The 21,530-nt window shown below is 35.8% G+C and overlaps 3 protein-coding genes across 3 annotated transcripts in view; 1 reads left to right on the plus strand and 2 right to left on the minus strand.

Annotated features, from left to right (window-relative positions):
• Nucleotides 1–359, minus strand: part of LOC132556538 (dedicator of cytokinesis protein 1-like) — a 90,235-nt gene extending 89,876 nt beyond the window's left edge. The window contains exon 1 of the mRNA XM_060220951.1: nt 281–359. Coding sequence (XP_060076934.1) covers nt 281–326 — 46 coding nt within the window. The 5' untranslated portion in view covers nt 327–359. The remainder of the gene's footprint in view (nt 1–280) is intronic.
• Nucleotides 360–502: 143 nt separating this feature from the next.
• On the plus strand, nt 503–9,151 carry LOC132556519 (cilia- and flagella-associated protein 206-like). The gene is made up of 17 exons (XM_060220933.1): nt 503–569; nt 2,415–2,543; nt 2,678–2,761; nt 3,132–3,222; nt 3,503–3,691; nt 4,475–4,633; nt 4,906–4,998; nt 5,584–5,696; nt 5,855–5,974; nt 6,274–6,378; nt 6,855–6,941; nt 7,178–7,282; nt 7,486–7,628; nt 8,042–8,141; nt 8,251–8,394; nt 8,633–8,721; nt 8,953–9,151. The coding sequence occupies exons 2-17, from the start codon at nt 2,436–2,438 to the stop codon at nt 9,095–9,097; spliced, it is 1,875 nt and encodes a 624-aa protein (XP_060076916.1). The 5' UTR covers nt 503–569; nt 2,415–2,435; the 3' UTR covers nt 9,098–9,151.
• Nucleotides 9,152–14,659: 5,508 nt separating this feature from the next.
• Nucleotides 14,660–21,530, minus strand: LOC132556506 (sideroflexin-1-like). Its single transcript, XM_060220914.1, has 10 exons — nt 21,226–21,530; nt 19,403–19,573; nt 19,077–19,172; nt 18,746–18,821; nt 18,488–18,573; nt 17,784–17,914; nt 17,006–17,055; nt 16,631–16,680; nt 15,586–15,633; nt 14,660–15,330 (listed from the first exon to the last, which is right to left on the minus strand). Exons 1-10 carry the CDS (start codon nt 21,384–21,386, stop codon nt 15,234–15,236), a joined length of 966 nt encoding a protein of 321 aa, XP_060076897.1. The 5' UTR covers nt 21,387–21,530; the 3' UTR covers nt 14,660–15,233.

Here is a 21,530-nt window from a genome sequence, read left to right on the forward strand (position 1 = left end):
TTAGCCTTATTGCCTATTGCTACAACTATTATTCAATCATTCAGTTTGACCCAAAATTCAAAACTTAAAAAAAGAAACATAGTCAATGGTAACCAACACAATAAACAAGTTTACATCAATTGAATTAAACAGAAACAACGAGGCTAAATTTACGTCTGTGTAGTTTGCATTGTGATCTATCAGCATCACTTTCTCTGTGTACCGAGATCACTTCCTCCTTTTAAAAAAAGTAAGTTTAATTCATACTATCCATTAAAAATGCACATAAATGATATCTTACCGACACCATATCTACGGCTCCTATCGGCTTTGTGCCACTGCATCATGTTTACACAATGTTTAAGCCATATATCCGTAAAACTAATCTAGGGCAACGTTTCGAGGATTACTTTGATGAAGCTGACGGCCATTGATATCACGTGGTATAATTTTGTTTCCGGAATATGTGCGCGCATAACGTATCCATGGACATAAACAATATGGAGTACACCAGTGGAAGTTGACTTCCTCACAAACTTTCGGGATTTTGTTGTGACTGGAATTGACTATTTTCCAAGTATTTATTTAAGGTAGGCTCAAGAACTTACATCTTTAAGCAGATCCTTGTGTTGATAAAATGCACGGGTCCATTATTATGGTGAAAAAGTGCGTCTGTATTACATGTTAATGTGCACGTTCTTAATAATTGCTGTTTTCTTTCCGAAAGCAACATCAGCGTCAGGTAAATCAGCTACTAATTCCTGTTTCTCATTTTAATCATCCGTTGAATGATCAAATGAACGGGAATTCTATGGTGTTCCGTTATCATGTATCATCTTCCTTCTCTCCCTCGATATAAAAAACTGCATTTTTGTAATTAGGACTACACTAGTAAAAGCTTATACAACAACTCATAACGGGAGAATACATGATGGTAAGGGATTGAATGCTTGATAAAGATGATACAAAGATACGATGATGGTGGAACAATATTAGTTCCCCTCTCTTGCTTATTGTTTTTCTCTGGCATCATACTAGTGTAGAAGTTGAGAGTACATGTTGCCTTGCTAGCCTTGGCAAGTGAGAATTTCCCTTTAATCAAGCTGTTGAGTGCCTGGCTAGAGACCAAAGACCGCTAGTTCGAATTCCAACTGAGGGAGATTGTCTTTACTCCTTCCAATTACACATATATGTATGTTTTTCCTTCATTGCTTTATTTTTTTGTTTTGGTTGAAGAAGTGAAAGCATTATATTACTTTTGCTCCTTCGCCATTGTGTTTTCATCCTGTCATATTAAATCAAGGGAGTAAAAAAGCAATTACATGCAAATTTCAATTTTCACTACCACTCTCCCTCAATGTAAGACCTTTGCAGTATACACATATACAGCTTAGGACTCCTACACACACGACAATAACAACTGCCATGAACAGAAACCAGCAATGCAATATGTCCCCTATCCCCATAGAGACTTTTTAATATGAAAATCTCTCAGCACAAGACACCATAAGACTCACCACACAAAGCAATGTGTGGCCGAATTGTCAACCTGTTGAAGGAGACTGTTAACAGGAAGAAGTAGAAAACCCTATGGTGAGGGAACAGAATATAATAATGAAGAAGTGAAACGAATGATGCTCCTACAGCATTATATTTTTGTCCTCATGCTCCCTTGTTATCATGTATTTGATCCACATATATGGATGGTAATGCTCCTTCACTCCTTCTTTATTGTTTTCTCCTCCATACTCCTTTGTGGCTAGGTCAAGGGAGAGAAGGAGCTTTGAAATTTACTTTTGAATAGTTCTGCTATTTCATTTTGTTACTATCTGTTAGTTTTGTAGGGTTAGAACTTCCAAGAAAAGTTGAGAATGTCTCAGTTTTGGATGACTTCTTCATATTTTTAAGCTGAGTGTGCCCTGTAGAGATAAAATATTTGGAACATGTTTTGTTTGTGACACCCTAAATTTTTCGAGGGACTTTGAAACCTTTTTTGTTGTGAGCATATCATTTATGAAGTTTTTGGAATCCACATTTTGAAAATATTGCTTATAACAGATATATATATATTGAAAACAATGAATATATTAATGATTGTACAAAAGATACACATTAACAGTATAACTGTATAACCAAATAATGAATTAAACTGCTTCATTTGTCCTTCTAGGACTTTATGGTGATGTGTCTTCTAGGACTTGTTGGTGATGCAAGCAGCTTAAAGTTTTGAAACCTGGGCTGTTACTGAAAAACTTAAAATTGTTCGAAATGAATTCCAAAATATACGTCTTTGGGAGCAGATATAAGTTTCTTTTCATATTGACTCTAAAATGAAGTCTCCTATCTTTTAGCATGATTACAACACAATTTAACAACTGGGTCTGAGTTAGTCAATTCATGTTCTTATTGACTTTTCTTCTTTTTCATATATTTAGGTATTAGGATTTAAAGACAAAATGTCACGGGCTCAAGCAGAAAGTGTCATTAAAAACATCATCAGGGAAATTGCACAAGAATGTGCTAGCAAAGGGCAAGCTGTGTCAGAGACACTTGTAGCATTCATGGTATGTATATATTCACAAACTCCTACATTTGCAGTAAGAAGAAATATCTTTAAGGTGACAATGTTTTTAATCAAATTAATTAAGAGAAACTGTGCATTAAACATGTTAAATGAAATATTTCATAATTATTCTAGGTAAAAGCTGTTGTGCTGGAGCCATCAAATGAGTTTAATGTAGATCGAACATTAACAAAGGACGATGTGCAGAAACTCATCAAGGTACTGTTAGAGGTTTTTTCTGCAGTGTCAGTTTGAATCCCCATCTCCAGTTTTCAGGATATCAAATATATCACATAAAGGTTCTCATTCTCCAATAACAGTCATCTTCATAATTGTTATCTAGACACTGTCAACACATTTTAACCGTTATGATCAATGCCAAAAATAAATCACCTCATAGACTATGACTTGAAAACAATAGACACAACTTTGCTGTAAACTTTACATGGAGATTGAAATTCAGTTGTTTAACTTTTATGCTGGTATGAAGTTAAAGCCTGTAAACAGACGTAAGTGATTCATAATGGGGCCATTTTGCCAAAATGTATTCATATTTTATATATATTAAATATTTTACAATTAATTTCAGTTATGTGTGGAGCGACTTATGGACTCGAGGTCTCCAGCTCTTGATACAGTTAAAATGCAGGTGTACTTTGACATGAATTACACAACTAGATGTGAGTAAAATTTAGTTTTTTTAATTTATGACTAATTGCCATAGTTATCAATAAAACTATTTATGAGATATTGACATACTAATGGTGTGACAGTATGTAATAACTGGTAATATATATGTATGGGTTTAAAAAATTAGGTTTTCAAACATTACATTCTTATGCAATTGCAAGCAAAACACAGAAAAAAAGCCTGTATAGACATCATTGTTGCTGCCTATTGTGAAAACACTAAATGATTTTACATTTTATCTATAATCTGCTTTCTTTTTTGTTTGTTCAGCTGATTTTCTAGAAGAGCACAGACGAGTCTTGGAATCTCGTCTCCAACCTGTTATTCGTGAAATCACAGACAGCAGGGCCAGAACTCGTGAGGAGCTGGAAAGTCTCTACCGAAAAATTGTTTCTGCAGTGCTGCTGAGGTCTGGTTTAGGAAGCCCCACAGATATTGCAGTGGTCAGGGAAGCAACAGGTGCAGTTATAAATATCTAATAAGCATCAAGAGACATATATCTGGTCTGCTTCAGCCAACAGCTTATTAATGATGAAGCCTTGGTGTCTTTTCTTCTGTCATTTCAATTACTGCCAAAATTTACTCTCTACAAATGGTGGCAGTTCATTGATAGTTTTGGTCACTCAACACAAATGTTAACAGTGTAATAATAGTTTCAGTAACTGAAAACAAATGTTAGAAGTGTATTTTTTTTTTTTTGTAACTCAATACAAATGTAACTCAACAGAAAGAGTTGACAAACAGCTCTGATTCAACTGTAAACAAATGACTTCATATACTAATATATTATTTTTGAAATTCTTTTATTTTTTAAATGGCACCGTCATGGCCAAAACACATCTGTCTGTCATTTGCTTTCTCACAATGTGCAATGAAACAAAGTAGTTATGGGTAATTTATCATTATCCATTTGTATGGTTTACAGTAAGCTACAGTTTTGCAGCAACTTATTTAGAAAATAGTCACATATAGCTTATTTACTCCCTACTGCTTCAACCAAATTCATTATTTCACTGTACTCAAAAAGAGTATCTTCAGAAATTGGTTTGTTGGCACATTAAATGTTACATTTTGGACATAATCAGGATGGACTTACAGATATTAATATAGGCCTTGAAATGCTAAGTTGAGGTTTGTCTGAAAGCAAAATAATAGTACATAAATGCGCAACCCTGGTCTGACTCATTATACTGATAAAAAAACACAACACACCTCTATATTATTCTCTTCCTGTCTTCACAGCGGCCCTCCAGAGTGTGTTTCCACAGACAGAACTTGGCACGTTTATGTCACTCACCAAACGAGACAAGGAAAGACAACTACTGGAGCTCACCATGATTGTCACTGGTATCCGATTGTTCAACAAAGAATGTGGCAAAGGAGGAGAGGGAATAGACGATTGTAAGTTACCAACAGTCAGTCATGACACTGTAACAGTGTAACAGATCAACAACTCATGAAATAAAGATCATTTTAGGGTAATCCGGTAAATTTTCTTGTAAGGCCTTTTTAAGTTCCCTTTTCTCTTTTTTCTCTAGGTGTTTTGTGTATTTACCAGCATGTAGTCCTATATGGTCTGTTATTAGTTGTCATGCCATCGATGCCAAAATGATTCTTTAGTAATGTGTTCAACAACATGGTATCTCACACAGAATGTGCGTCTCTCATTTCAGTACCAGCCATTTTAAATGAGGCAGTGCCAGCAACAACACAGAATGTTGACTCTGAGGTGCAGGCTACACTGAGATGTGCTGCCAATTATACAGGTACAATTGACTGATTACTGATTGCGTGGATCTATATTTCATTATATGATATGACACTCTGATAGTTAAATGCAAAGTCATCCAAATTTATGTTTATTCTGGCATTCTTTATTGTCATAACTCTGTAGAAGTAGAGAGTATTGGAATTTCCCTCTAGTCAAGCGGAAGAGTGTTTGGCTAAAGACTAAAGGGTCACTAGTTTGAGCACTGGCCATGTCAGAGTATTTTTCATTATGCGTTCCTATAACAACGGTAAGATTATCTTCCATCTTAATTGAACATCCATGAATCTGACAATGTTCCATTATTTAGTGCTTTATACAAGTTTATGTGTTAGGCACAATGTTGAGGTGAAGATCAAGGTGCTATTATTACAAATTCAAAATATATACAAAAACTAAGGTCTGCAATACACCTTAAAAGAGTGTACATATTATTGTGTCAAGGCCACTATTTCTTTAAATGAAAAAAATTTTGTCCTTGCTCTAATGTTTGCATCTTCCTGCTATGTGGTTCTGTCTTTTGTTGCTGATGAGTCTTATAGTGCTAATGTAAAGTGCTTTTTATTTCCATGGCTGTCTACAGCTTTGATAGAGAAGATGCAGAATAGTGACAATCAAGAAGGTCCTTCAACACAGCTCCTCAAGGATTCTCTCATCAATACCCGACAACATGAGGCTTTTCTCAGGGTCATCCTAGTAAGTAAGCTGTGAGGGAGAATGTTACAGAGTCCTTGTGATATCAATTGTCTCATGTTCTTTTATCCTCTGCTTTAGAAATCTAGTAATTCACAATTGTTGAACAAGGTAACACGTTATTGAAAATATTTTCTTAAATGAATTATCTCCCCTTTTAGAATGATGTGATCAGCTGTGCCCAGCAGGTGGAGCAGCTAGAACAACAGCTGGCTACAAGGATGGAACAGCTTCAGGCAACTGTCCAGTCTAAAACAGCTGTTCCTACGGCCCAGGTTTACGTAAGTATATTTAGTAAGTCTATATAATTCCTTTCCTTATACCTTGTACACATGCTGGTGTAACTGACTTCTGTGTGAGTCTTCAGTTATTAAACTCAGCGAATATCTTTATTGTCAGAATAAATGTCTTTTGATTAAAGATTCTGAGCTAGTGTCTACAACACTTGTTACACTAGATTAAATTGTGCATTATTTTGTTGTACCTCAGCACAAAGAATAGGGTGCCATGATCTTCCATCTTTCTTCCTAATCTGAGGAAAGGATCTACACTCAACATTTAATCACTTGTTTTACTGCAGCCTCAGTTTATCCACCTGTCACAGCTCTGGAGCTGTTTCCAGGATGAAATGGTCCTTCTAAGTGTCCTGAGTAATATCCTTGCCAGTTTGGAGCCATTCTCCAGGGTAAGTCTTTTCTAGATAGCAAAAGCCTTATTTCAGTGTATGTATGCATTTGTCAGAGATCACACACATGTACAAATGCATTAGGCATTTTGCTATTAGATGTTCTATGTAAATATTTGGATACATCTTACAAATATATGCCATCTTGATAATGCAGGTCACTTGACCCTTTTTTTGTTTTTAACCAATGTCCTTATAAGCAAATCTTTGGTAGGGAGGGGAAAACATAAACATAAAAAGGATGACAGAAAGTCTTAACCCTCCTAGTAAGATTTGAGAATGATCATCCCTTGTCACAGACTCAAACTTATTATTGAATATGTTTAGTCATCGACCCAGCAATGAGCAATTACTCCAGTATTTCTGAATTCTGTAATATCACGCTGACCAGAATATCTGTGGTGTTATTCCTCAGTCTTTTTAACAAGTAGTAGTATGTCACTAGCATGTAAGGTTTCAATGTCTTTTCTTTCCAGGGACACAGAGAACTTTTCAGTGACGAGGTTCTAGCTCCTTTCCTAGAGGGGGCAGTTATCAAGACAGACGATCAACGACTACAGGAGGTTAGTGGGAGAAAAGAGTGTTTATTATAACCTTTTAGTTGAATAAATTGTCAAATTTTTGGATGCTTTCTGTAAAGTTATAAGGTAGTATGCTTGTTTGTTTTTGTTTTGTCTGCATTTACTGGAGTTTAGATAATGGATTTTGGTTTTAACAGGAAACAAACAAATGCAAAAATAAAACCCATGTGATTTATAGTGCATGACATGATTGATGAAGTAAGTTGTGTTTGTTGTAGACGAGTGGACCTGAAAACAGAATTAACCCAAAAGAACTGAAAGATTTTGACTGGCTGTATCCAGAAACAACAAAGAACTTCAACAAATTACCCATTCAATACAGAGTAAGCTACACCATTTCTTACCTGTCTAACATGTGAAGTCATTCTGTACAAGGAAAGATTTATCACATGCCAGAACTACCAAGAAAATTCATGGTAGAAACATTTGATTAGTGTAGAAAATGACTTGTAACTGGAGATGGTGATAAGCATTTTTATTTCATTCTCCTGCTTTATCTAATTCAGAAATAATTGTATACTTGCAGAGTTTCTGTGCATGGGCGTTAGGAAACTTTGACCGTCTGCTTATCCCTAGTAATCCAGAAATAGGTGTACTGAGGTATAAAGACCACTATTATGCATTCTCATCTAAACAAGCAGCATATGAGTTCACTCAAAATCCAGATGGGTAAGTTTTTTCTGTATTATTTGTATGTCCATCGTCTATTTAAAACTTTACAGCAGCTTGGTCATCAGTTTAGCATTCATTGATCATTGTTGTACAATATTCAATATTCGATATCTTTGTTTTTTACTTTAATAATACTACTAAAACCCCTTCTCTGTTTTTCACTATTCTTCAATGACAACCCTTCAAGGTATCCAAGCATAGGAAAACGGAACCATTTGACAATAAGAAAATATATATTGGCATTGACTCCTGCTGGGTCTGTGATGATAGTTCAATTTAAGCTGGCATTACATGAAAGATCTTTTTACATCCTCAATAATGTAACTTGTACTTTACTTTTTAAATTTTTTCTGTGATAGATACTTATCTTTTCATACAATGATTATAACCGATGTAATTTTTATACACAGGTATATAAGATTGGTGGCCGAAGGAGCTAAGAAGAGTCCTGAGTTAATACAACTTTTAGAACTACATACACAATTTGCCTCTATTACTCCATATTCACAGGTCAGAATCAACTTTTATAACCGTATACACAATTTGCCTCTATTACACCATATTCACAGGTCAGCATCAACAACTTAAATTTAACATGAAACATTTTGTTATTTAATAGGGTAAGGACCAAGGGCGTATGATAGAGAAACCTGTGACAAAATGTGATAGCGGTACACAGACAGATACACATCTCCTGGAGGCCAACATTGTTAAATCGTACGAGTGGAATGAGTGGGAGCTGCGACGGAAGGCCATCAAATTGGTGAGTAGGAAATCACTGGAGACTAAACTTTACTAAAAACATGTGATCTTTAGTCAGACTCTCTTACTTGTATGAATTGTTAAAATTATTGTACACAATGAATTGGAGTACATACATGTACAGCCCTATATAAGCTTATGTCCTTGAAACTTGGCCTGTAAAGTGATTTTATTGTTTAACAATAAAATGTGTGTTTCTTTGATCATTATTACTATAAACTTCTTTGTCTTGTTTCCAGGCTAACTTAAGAACACGAATAACACATTCTGTACAAACCAACCTAAGCAACATGAGGCGGGACACTGCCATCCAAGTTTGGCCTCCCAAGTATGTCATGTTTCTTCTGACAGTCAATAATATTTGTAAATAATGAAAATATGTCACATTACTAAGTGGGAGACTTTTTAACTTTAATATATCAATTTTGAATGATGTTTTACTATGTGTAATTCTGATCATGATTTTCATTGAATCTGTATTATAATCAATCTTCATGTGTGTATTTGAGACAGAACACAGTTAGGCATACTTACTGAATATATCCTGGTGTTTTTACAGAGAAAATACAACCCAGACCAAAACCGATGCCTACACCAATGTGCCACGCCCTCAGGTGTTCCTGGCAGGCTTAAGAGGAGGCGGCATGACAACTGCTACAGAAATGGAAAAAGTCGACCTTACAATAGACGTCGACCAGACGTAACTCAGTCAAACAGAACAACTCTACTAGATATCTTTAGAAAGCATCTTGCTAGAACATTCCTTGGGATTTCTCTGTGATAATTAATGACAATATTTATGTGATTTGAAAAAAAAACAACATTCTTTTTTGTATGCTGGGCTTACTTTGTACAATATGCAAACTACATTGAATAAATACTTATAATGTTTATTTTTTTTTTTGTATTTCCCTGTTAACAACAAAGTATTTTTACCTTATTTCATTCGTTGGTTATCTAGAGTTAAGATGTGTTTTTATATCCAGAGTGTAATGATCACAGGGAATCAACAGTTCTGCAGGTGCCCTATAGTAATCACCTTGTCCGTCTGTCCGTCTGTCTGTCTGTCTGTCTGTCTGTCTGTCTGTCCGTTTCGCTTTCCGCACGATATCTTGAGAAGGAATGATGAGATTTCAATGAAACTTGCTTATGATACTTGGTACATAAGTCCCTCGCTCAAGTTCGATGTTCGCCAAATTCCGCACATATTTAATGAGGCTGCTGCAATCTGATTGGCTGAATGTTTTACATGTCTGTTGGTTTCGCTTTCCGCGCGATATCTTGAGAAGGAATGATGGGATTTCGATGAAACATGCTTATGATACTTGGTACATAAGTCCCTTGCTCAAGTTCGATGTTCGCCAAATTCCGCGCATATTTAATGAGGCTGCTGCAATCTGATTGGCTGAATGTTTTACATGTCTGTCGGTTTCGCTTTCCACGCGATATCTTGAGAAGGAATGATGGGATTTCGATGAAACTTGCTTATGATACTTGGTACATAAGTCCCTCGCTCAAGTTCGATGTTTGCCGAATTCCGCGCATATTTAATGAGGCTGCTGCAATCTGATTGGCTGAATGTTTTACAGAGAATATCTTCTGAAGGAATGATTTGGGATTTCTTTAAAACTTGCTTTGTGATACTTGGTACATAAGCCCCTCATTCGAGTTCAATGTTCACCCTGTCCGTCTGTCTGTCCGTTTCCCTGTCCGTCGATCCATATATCTGTCCATCTGTCCATTTTCATTGGATTTTGATGAAAGTTGCTTTCAATACTTGACACCTGTCCATATATTTCTTAATATTAAGAAACTCAATCATAAGGGGTAGGTATTATGCGGGGCCCTTCCTCGACATTGGTCTAGTTTTCACTTCCTAATGGGCTTAAAGTTCTCTTTGTCCATCAAACTTGCTATTTGATATCAATTTGTATTTACATGATATTATATATGTTATAAACAGGTAAGCTATGTTGTTCTCAAAAAGTCCTTAAGCAATCTAATATCCAATTTGACTTACTCTCTACATCTCTATAGATTCATTGTCGTTCAAGACTTTTCCCATCTCCTTCCAGTGGGATGAACACCTGTCCTTTGGAATTCCTCAGGTCTTTGAGGCTTGGCCAAAACACACAAATGAGTTGTACTTTTCAATACACAACAAATAAATTGAATGCTATGCTGATTTGTTATTTATATGGACCCTCTTCAATGACATGACATTTCACGTTAATCAAACTATCTTTAATTAATTTATTGCCTTCTATACACATATATATACAATTTGTCTCTTTTAATTCCCATTTCTGTTAAAATTAATTGAGGATGCCAACTGTACGAGTATGACCCAATATTTTTCACTCCTTGGTAAAAATAATTACGAATGAACATGTGTTGATAAATGATGTCATCATGGTGATACTATTAGAAAAGTATATTGGTGCAATTGAGATTATACAAATGTGACTTAAATAAAATTATCAGGTATATCGCGTGGCCAGGACACTATGAGACAACACCTAGAGACAGGACGTGTCAAGGAGACGAAAACCTGTATCAAACCAACCAACCAGAGATAAACAGATAAATAGATATATATGAAAATTACAGAATTTGTGGATTTATGAGTGCACCCCAAATCTAGATTTCGATCACTTGGGTTTTCCTCAGTCACCTCCAAGATTTCAAAATTTAAGTCCTTAGCATCACTGGTGAGTTCTAGAAGGACAAAACAGCTGTATGATACAGCTTAGTTCATTGTTTGGCTTTAGGAAGGTGTTATTCACTCAAGTGTGTCTTTTGTAAAGTCTTCAATGAAGCTAGAAGCATTATGGTCGCTGCCAGTGTCAGTTCCATGAGAACTGTGTGTGCTGGAAGTGTAAAACACTGTAATGAAAGTACATTCCTCTACATAATGATAGAGTGACATGTACACTTCCAGCACATGTAAGCATCTCAACTTAGCATTCCAACAGGGACGTCATTGATTGTTGAAATCTTCCGTTTCTTTATAGTCATAGATAGAAGTACGGACAAGTACATGTGTTTAATGGTGATGTTCAAGGGGCTGCTCTTAAACTGGCTGAGAACCCCCGACATTACACGTAGTTCTTACAGACATGACACCCTAAGCCCTTTTCCTGTCTGTCCTTATTCCACTAAATGTACTTCTCCGATGTTTTGCGACAGTGTGTATGGAATAGTACTGTACCTGCAGAGATTTTGGAGGAGGACGCTCATATTATGAGCAGCTCTGGTGTCTCTTCAAAGGCTTTACGGAAAGAGCTGATTCAACACGGTGCGGCAGCAAGACATTTGATGTGGGTGTTCGTGAATTACATCATATGATATACAACAAGAGGATGTGTAAGTGATATATGAAAAGAAAAAAATAGTTATTACTGAACATCAGCTTAATGTGATGCTAACTTGTACGATAATTCATAACTCGATATCTTACTCTCTGCTCAAGATTACAAACGCTTCTATCTTGCTCGATAAACAAAATCATATACCGTACAGCCGCTTAATTTTAACAAGGACGATACTTTGGCTAATTCACGGTATTTTAACGTTAGTGAAAAAAATAAATAAATGAATAAAATAATCAGACAAGTGTATATTCAATATCCTTTTAAATTCAGGTCTCGATTTTCTTAATTCGTTGAAACATGATTCGATCGTCTTAAAGAATATCGCGGTAATTTTGACCTGTGAAAATAATCCGCTATACTAATTCATATTTGACCGTAAGGGCTTTGTTCTCTTCAGCTTTCGGGACGAGTGATTCACCAATGTATTGATCAAAACAACAATAAATATTACTGGAGTTATATTACAAAAGTTTTATTTTTCGACCTCAATAGAAACAATGATCGAACTTTTAGTTTACGATATCTTGGTCGAGTTTGATGATAAGAACTTCTCTCTTGCTGACTTGTTATCGAAGAGCATATCAATGAGGTAGCAAAGTCCGTCAATTTCATTAATGACGTCTCGTCTTTAAATAACGAGATATCCAGTGACCATGTCCATCATATATACCAAAATCAAAGTACTGAAAGTACTGAGAGGCTAAACGTATTGAAAAATGTTCACAAATAACCGCTAAGATATATTACTTTCCCCATACTCCTACACTTTGGAATGCAAAAATTACTTAAATAAGAGAACCAGAGGCTATTTTTCTTAATTTTAAGCGATTTTATATCTTCTTTAATTTTTATTTCAAATTTGACGACAATAATGTGAATAAATAAAAATAGGTAAAAAAAAAATAACAAAATACACACAACCATATATTTATCGCTAACACGCCAAATGACAAATAGCTCTATGATGAAGTTGACTAAATAAAACCTTTGAAATTCCCAAGATGTTGCAATTACTATCCTATCAATATGAGGATTTAAACAAATTGAAAGGATTTTATACCTACTTCTTTATTTTGAATGTATTGCAAAGTAATAGTCCTTACTTATTATAATCATATTTGTAGTTGAGGAAAGTAGATAAGGTATACACAGCATTTCAGATAGATAAAAGTGTAAGTAATTACATTAAATGTATTTACATGCCTATCTTCCTTGAAGTATCATGGTTAGACTTTTCTTCCAGTAATTACGTCTATAAAGGCATAGTTCTATGAGATTAAACCAGACTTCAATATATATATACAAAATTTACAATATTTTCACTATAGCTACTATTATTTCTCATCTCAAATGCATTAGGTAATGCCACCATGACACGCTAAATGAATAAATATGTTATGGAAATATTTCGTTTTAGTTAATTGATAATTATAAACATGAATATTTTGGGTTTTTTTATACGCGCTTTGTTTAAAGGAATATTTTCATTTCAAGGAACTTTGATACACATTAACAAACATTGAAAAATCAGCACAATCAACCTTCATCAAATAAAACTAAAAGACAAAAAATATAGGTTATAACAAAGTCAACATCATGATCAGTACAGTATTAAAAATATATCATTCATAAATCATGAGCACCAAATGTACCTTGCCTACGAAGCTCAAACTTTTTATCTTCAAAAACTTGAAAAAGTGTCATGGCGGTGGATGTGAAAATCCTGAAAAAGTGTCATATCGGCGAGTGTGCGCGTAGGACGAACAGTCCAATTTTGTGACGTCTAATGAGGTAAAGTGATGTTATATATTAAGACGATCTTGCCACAACGACAAGGATTAAAGCAAAATTGATGTTCTGTTTGTAAGTTTTGTTTGTTTATAAGTGCTGTTAGTTGATAATTCAAACCAAGCCCCCAGACTAGCTTCTTATCATGGCGCCAACTCGCACGTACAGTGTTCTGTACGCTTACGTCATGTCGAGAATTCCGTAAATATATTGTTCAAAATTTATCAATAGTTCAACCACACTGTGCTTCTTTTTTGAAATATATAGTAATCGTATTGTTATTAAAAAATAAACTAATTTTGGATGCTTTTAAAATAGCGATTTGAAAGATCGCGGCATTATTTACGCAGAAAATTGCCGCAAGATGGCTCTAACTCTTTTCGATATTTCAACCAATGAGAAGGCCAGGATCGGTAAATTTTGTCTGAAAGGCCGTCGCAATAGGCTATGCGTACTGAGTACGTTTAGCCTAATTAGAAATTGAGGACACTACGGACTATTCCACTTGAGCCGTTTACCTTGACCGAAACCAACAGGGAAAGCTTCCCACGAAACTGTTTAATAAACGTGATGACTTTTTTTCCTATTGTGAATTTTCAGCGATTCTCGTGAAAATGTCGGCACCTGGCAGACAGTTTTAACCCATGACTATGAGAGATGTAGGTTGATAAAGATCACGATGAAGTTTTAAGGTCGTCATTTCTTTAACGATATTCTATATCCATGTGTGATATGAAGTTGTACGTGTTTGGTGCTAGTTCAATTAATGATTTTCACAGCGGGTGTTGTGGATGTAGCAGAAGACCTCTACTCTGGAGCACCAGGTATCATTCTCTTTGAACTTTTCAGGAATCGCTGTTTTCTCTTTTGTCCGTATTTTAGTTTAAATTATGATTTTTTGACTTGTCGGTATTTTTGGGTTTTTTTTCCTGTTGATTTTTAAAAATGATTTTAGTCGATGACCTGATCAAATTTTATGCTTGAATTTTTGTTTTGGTTTTGTCACCACGGAAAATGTCGATAGCTTTCCACAGTGAATGCATAATTTAGTGTGCTTGTCAATTCATACAAGTGAAAACAACGCTTATTTCACGTTGACTTAAGTTAACGTTTTTATTTCTATTATTACACTAAGTCGTTAAACACAAGGTTTACTACCCTTTTCAGGTGTAAGACCGGTCATCGCGGTATACGTGATGATACCGACTGTCGAGAACAGTTAAGAAGAATGTTGTCCTCTTTTCACTAATCAATACCGGCGATACCTACTCAATTGTCCAACAGAGAAACTAGTAGAGAAAACGTTTTGTCGGTGTTAACTAGTACGACTGTGATTTGAGATTCACTTTCTACTGACGAGGAGACAGTACCTTATAGTGGTCACGTGATTCAAATGATTAGCACTTTTTCACATAACGATAATTTACTTACAAGATAAACAGTAATAACACTCGAAGATTATAAAGTTTACACAAGTCTAATTATATAAAGCCACTTTTGGTGATATTTATCTGTATGGACACGAGACTTGGAACATCCATTTTGTTATATATATACATAATGCGGATATCACAACAAGCCAACTAACCCTCTAGCACAGATAAATCGTCACTATAGGGGTTCATACTGATGATATTCTGTCATGGTGTTTTAGTGAACAGTGTTACTGCACAGTTCCTCATAATCCTTTGTTGAAGTAAACCTTATCTGGTGGATTTGGAAGTGCTCCCAACTTGGCACGAACATCTGTTTCTAGGCTGGTTACGTCCATCGAGCTACAAACATAAAGGTCGTAAATGTACATTGATATTCTCTCTAATGGGAAGGATATCAATCAACAGCTTGTTATTGTTTACAACATTTCGGTAAGTTCTATCCTTCAACATTCCAACACCACATCTACAAAACAAGACCCCCCCCCCCCACCAAAAAAAAAAAAAAAAAAACATGAACAAACGGAACCGAAAACTGAACTCATATCATTAACATATTTCTTTAGTGTTCAAAATTGGTTTTGGTAAGTTACAAACCTTTTCTGCGGAAACAACGCGCAACACAGAGGTGTAGCAAATGCTAAACTGCAAAAATAAAAACATAGGTATCTTAACATTGTCTTTGTAAATGTGCTCATCGCATTAATTGATACAACTTATAAAAATCTTGATATCATAAATCTTTTTTTATACCATCTACTTCAATGTTACGCGTAAATGGCAGAAAAACAAGATCAGTTTTGGGAATGGAATTGATAAGAGCCCTAAGCTTGTTTTCCCACCCCATAAGTATCATATGTATGTGTTTTATTGTTGAATATTGAATAACAATATTGTTTAAACTAAGATTTTACTTTTGCATTTCCATAAACTACGAATTACGGAAAGTATTGCTATACATACAAGGTGACAACTTGCGTTCCGGTACCTCATGTATCTCTAAATTCATTTATTTATTAACACAGTTCAAAATATACACATGTACATATACATGGCGTTCTTTCTCAACTACACTGGAACTTTTTGCCTGTCAGTTTTCACTCCCTAACCCGGTCTCTAATTAGCACGTTCTAGGCGTCTAGCATCACTTAGGAGTCCTAGATAGCCCACACAACTGTAGATGTTGTTGTGTTATTATGCGTTACTTTCTACAAAATTTATATTTATAATATAGGTTAATGTGTCCTCTGTACAATCCGCTTAATAGATATCATCAAAAAATCTACCGAAATATTCGCGATATGCTGTTAAAATGATCAAAGTATATTTCAATGAAATGAAAAAAAAAATCGCGATATGAATTTAAAAGGACATTTAATACACACGTGGCTTATTATTTCAATGATTATTGTTTCGCGATCACGTTAATGTACCGCGAAAAAGCGAAAATAAACGGCAATACGGACTCGGTATACAATTACCACTTGGCAAAGGCTCGCCATCCTTGTCTTTCTTCACCCTCGCCAATATACAGCATATATTTTAAGACACTGACCATGCATTCTCTATGTATGATACATAAAAAAGTAAAACGATATGAATTAGTTCTATCCGTAAACTTTCATTAAATATTTATACATACATGAAACCAACCAACAGCACTTGAATGGGCGCATTCAACCAAGGTGCTCTCTACAAGTGAATATGTATATAATTACAATTTACAAATGTACATTTAATTACAACGGCAGCTATATCTTAATATAACACATTCTTTAATCTTGACAAATACATCTAAACTTACAAAACCGTTTTTAGACACATTTCTAAAACGATTGCGGAGAAGGCGTGGTGAAATGTTACCAGATCATCAAACCAATGAAAGATTTTAATTTTCTTTCCAGTGACAACCCCTGGTAATATTGGCATCAGCCTAATATGCATAGTTCCAATATATCATTATCCCTATTCAGGTGAGTAAACTGTTTTATGTAATAATACTTGTATATGTATATACCTTCATTAACGCTTTCTTGTCCAGCTGGTTCATGACGAGTGGCGGTAAAACTGGAACAGCAAATTAACCAGTCAGTGATACTATCAGATCAAATATAACACTGAAAGGTTTAAAGGCCGTATTAGTGGACGTAAATCCGGTTAAATAGATAAATAAATACAACGTTTTATTAGAAATACAAATTGAAAACGTCATAAACCAACGCTACTCATCTGACGTTAGAGATACCATGATAGACATTATTCGGATCACAACTACTCAACCGTAACAAATGTGGTTATGAATATTCCAGAATGAGACCACTCACCTTTGACAAGTGCTGTAATAAGTAATATATAGAGATATCAATCGCTAATAACAGGCGCTTCTACATGTATCCTAAAGAGAGATCACTTATCAATAACAGTCGTGCTTTAAGCATCCTTAAGAGATTTCGTTCACTCATAATATATGTTGCTTTAAGCATACTAAAATAAGATTACTCACCCATAAAATATGTTGTTTTAAGCATCCTAAAATGTTGCTTGAAGCATCCTAAAGAAAATTCGCTCACCCATAACAGATGTTGTTTTAAGTATCCTTAAGAGAGATCACTCACCCATAACATATGTTGCTTTAAGCATCCTAAAGAAATGTCTCTTACCCACAATATATGTTGCTTTAAGCATCCTAAAGAGAATTCGCTCACCCATAATAGGTGTTGTTTTAAGTATCCTTAAGAAAGATCACTCGCCCATAACAGATGTTGCTTTAAGCATCCTAAAGAGGGATGACTCACCCATAACCGGTGTTGCTATGAGTATCCTGGATATTACCACCATTCCAATAGCCTTCCTGGCCGCTCTCTTGGATGCCACGTCCAGGTCGGTTCTGTTTTCGTCCATCAGTGGTATTCCTTCTATTAGTTCCCTGTAGGAACAGACCATCTTGTACGTCAACCATCACTTAAAGAGTGCTTTTTCGATCGTTTATTTTAATCAACAGGGGAAATGCTTACACGGAGGACAGTACAGGAGACATATGTTCTGGACGAGTTACTTTATACATATTATCAACAACACCCATCACGTAAATCTATGTCAACCAAGAAGTGTAACGTTCTCCAAGTGAAAACTGAGTTAATAGCAACGAAATCAGAAGGCTTTCCCGAAATCTTTCTTAACCTGCGTTTCTTATAACACGCCTTTGTAAGGTTTCCTACAGTTGTCTGCATGTATCAAGGAATTGTGATTTTCGCAATAAGCTCAAAGTCGCGGAAGTCGTGATGTTTCTATACAGTAATGGAAAATTCACGTAACGAAAATTCGAATCATCACGTTTATCATACAGCTTGAAGGAAATCTACCAAAAAGTAAACTGCTGGTATAGAAAAATCTGTCGATTATGTAATCCGGCTCGGACATTCCATTAACGAAAACATGAAGAACAAATGTTTCCAATGTACTGGAACTATTTTTCAAACGATTGACCTGTATATCTCACCTGCTCCTCATACACGGTATGTTGATACAATTGGCGGCAGCTACAGCGGCAAACGGCACAAATCTGGCTACCATAGGCCCAAGGTTCTGAAATAGTTTGTCTCCTGTTTAACGAATGGCAACACAGACGCTTTTGGTATAGTGCACTTTAGTAACACAGAAGAGAACACAATCAGAATAAAATAAAACTGAAAGTAAAGTGCAATAACTATTCTTATATCGGCCAATCGATAAATTCATTCAAGCAATAGGATATTACCTTCACCAGACTTTTAATCCCCAGAGCCGTGCCGACGGCCCCACTAGTTCCCAGTACATAGGACATAGCCAGCTGTCTGTAAGGGACAAAGAGAATATGTCATAGAAAGAGGACTTGAAGAACATATCAAGTTAATGGGACATTTTACATAAATCACTACACACGAAACGCACACGACAAACTCAATACGATCAGAAATGACAACGAGCATTTCAATGAAATAAGACTAGAAAGAAAATGTTAAATTGTATTAAAGATAAAAGGAATGACTAAATCTATCAAAAATTGTACTAGCCCATGTTGATACCATTGTGCCTGATCACCTCATTACCTGTCTGAGACATCACTCCCGGCCTTGTTTGTGTAGTTTACCACTGAGTTATAGGACTGGTTCATCCACTGCCAAAATATTATCGCCGGAGTAGTCCTGGAAATCAAATCCAGTATTTGTATGCGATTCAACGATATATCCTTGAGGTAGCTTAGCACACGGACTTTCTCAGTAACCGAAGAGATGACAGATTTGAAAAATCATGCTAGATTACCATGTGTGTAATTTTTATTTTGACATAACATGTACACTGACTATTTGCTGTATACCGCGACGTTTTCTACTACATATAAGGTAGTAAATTTTAAAAGGTAGCGTAGCCATACTTGTGGAATGCCAGCATACATCCAGTTATAGTCATATTCATTGGAACTTGTGATGACATGCGACCCACCAGGATCATCTTCTCGTTTGTCACCGGGTGGAAGGCAGAATCATACAAGTGTTTGGCACGCCAAAGTTCATTCTCGGTAAGGCCGGCGATGTGTTCACCATTTCTATAAAAACAAAAACAAAACAAAAAAACTGGTAAGGGTAAGACTGTCATTACAGAAGAAATGTGATTAACTTGTTAACAGGATAACAAGGCGGGTGAATAAGCCTGTGGGACACTAAGTTTTGATATAAAATTTACTATTCAAAGGAACGCGAGACAGGATATACTATCCACGGCTAAAGAGTTTGGGCCAGGTCGACACTAGGGACACACTTTTCTTGTCGTCCAAACCTATACGTTAATTGTATGTTCATTTATTATCTTTTGACAATGGCAATGCAAAGATAGAGTAGCTTTTTCGTTAAAAAAGATTTTGGAAATAGTGTGAAAATATATTGTACCGAAAGCAAATTTGAAAGTTCTGCGTTATCATTAAGATTTCATGAAAATAGGAGAATAAAACCAGAAAGGCGTATCGAAGGAAAGCGTTTTCTGGTTCATCGACGACACCCACCATGTCAATCTAGGTCAATTCAAATACAGAATGTCACGTTCATAAATTCAAGGTAAACAATGGAACTACTAGACGTACTAACAAGCATCTAGAATATTTCACGATGATATCATTATGACGACAGTAAAGCTTCCCCCATCGTTTTCATCGTCCTGCATCGCTTGAAACCCTGTGTTGTGATCTTCTCATATATATCATACAGCAAAAAAGATGTTGTTGGTTTGTAAAGGTGTTTTAACAATGGACAGTGAGGACATACAGATTCTAATCAAGTATGTGTTTTGTGAACTATTCAATCTTATTCAATAACCGTTATATAATACCGTTAGGTCTTTTTTAAGATGCTTTTAGGATTTCGTACTTTTAGTTCTATACAAATAATATGTTTGTACCATTATCTGGAAAATTCGTAGTTGGTTTTGCCGGGGAATTGTCCATTTCTACCAAATACCCCGTTTGAAAAGTTGGCAAAAACATTCATGTGACGACGATGTTGAATATCAACCCCAGAAAGCAAATAGGCAGATCATGTATTCAGCCCTGTCACAGTAACATAACCAACTTTATAACCAGGTATTCATGTGAACAGTGTCAAAGGAAACTAATTAACTTGGGAAATAGGTACGTATATATAACATTAACCGAACCTTTACATCTTTACTTAGGTAATCAGGTATCCAGGTATGTCACTGTGATCTAACTAGTAGTTAACTTTATAAAAAGGTGTTCCTATGAATTGTGTCTGGTCTGTTTAACGTTATGACGAAGTGTTCAGGTTTAAAACGTCACCATAAGTCACAAATCCAACTTCAGCTTCAATAATCTCAAGAAACCTGTACTCCAGACCGCAGAAAAAGACCCTCAGAGTGGTCGGGTGGCGCAGTGTTAACGCACTCGCTTTTCACATTGCCGTCCGGGGTTCGACTCCTGGAACGGACGTGATAAAGGTAAGAGTCATCTGCCCGACCACGTTGGTTTTCCCCGGGTGCTCCGGTTTCCTTCCACAATAAGACCCCTTGCGCCCTTACATTCTGGCCAACAAGAGTGATTAGTATATAGTTTATAGTAACCTCAGAGGTCTTCTTCAAACATACTAATGTGTATTGGGAAGTTTGTGAGTCTTTATAAAACACGAGTCCACAAATGGCTTTGTTTTGTACAATATGGCTGTTATATTTGTACCTACCTGAATGACTTACCTATATCGGACTACGACGGATTTAGCGTGGTCCAGTTGTTGACTGGTGGCCAGCAGATTGAGGGGGTTGGTTGTGAGGAAGAAATGTTTGGCTCGTCCTCCATAAGTGTTTTGGTCATACCTGGGCTCGTTGATGTTTACTCTGTGCTGGTCTATACTCATCCTGTGCCTTGTACCTGTTTCTACACCTACGTTGAATATTTATTCTTGACACGTGCACCACTGAAGTAATACAATCAAATCTACAGGCATAACACTTAATTTTGACTGTTGTAGATAACCATTGGAATATACACAAATGTATGA

The sequence above is a fragment of the Ylistrum balloti genome, unplaced genomic scaffold (assembly GCF_031769215.1).
Source record: "Ylistrum balloti isolate Yb309-2 unplaced genomic scaffold, AGI_CSIRO_Ybal_v1 Utg370574, whole genome shotgun sequence".
Classification (NCBI taxonomy): domain Eukaryota; kingdom Metazoa; phylum Mollusca; class Bivalvia; order Pectinida; family Pectinidae; genus Ylistrum; species Ylistrum balloti.

Bases quoted from the DNA above. Each gene is read 5' to 3' on its own strand.
- LOC132556506 (XM_060220914.1), bottom strand. From the start codon at position 21,386: ATGAGTATAGACCAGCACAGAGTAAACATCAACGAGCCCAGGTATGAC. The intron at 19,574-21,225 runs GTAAGTCATTCA...TTGTTTTTATAG, and splicing joins TCCGTCGTAGTCCGATATAG to AAATGGTGAACACATCGCCG. The intron at 15,634-16,630 runs GTATGTATAAAT...TTATTTTTGCAG, and splicing joins GTGCTGTTGGTTGGTTTCAT to TTTAGCATTTGCTACACCTC.
- LOC132556519 (XM_060220933.1), top strand. From the start codon at position 2,436: ATGTCACGGGCTCAAGCAGAAAGTGTCATTAAAAACATCATCAGGGAA. The intron at 4,634-4,905 runs GTAAGTTACCAA...CTCTCATTTCAG, and splicing joins AGGAGAGGGAATAGACGATT to TACCAGCCATTTTAAATGAG. The intron at 6,379-6,854 runs GTAAGTCTTTTC...TTTTCTTTCCAG, and splicing joins GTTTGGAGCCATTCTCCAGG to GGACACAGAGAACTTTTCAG.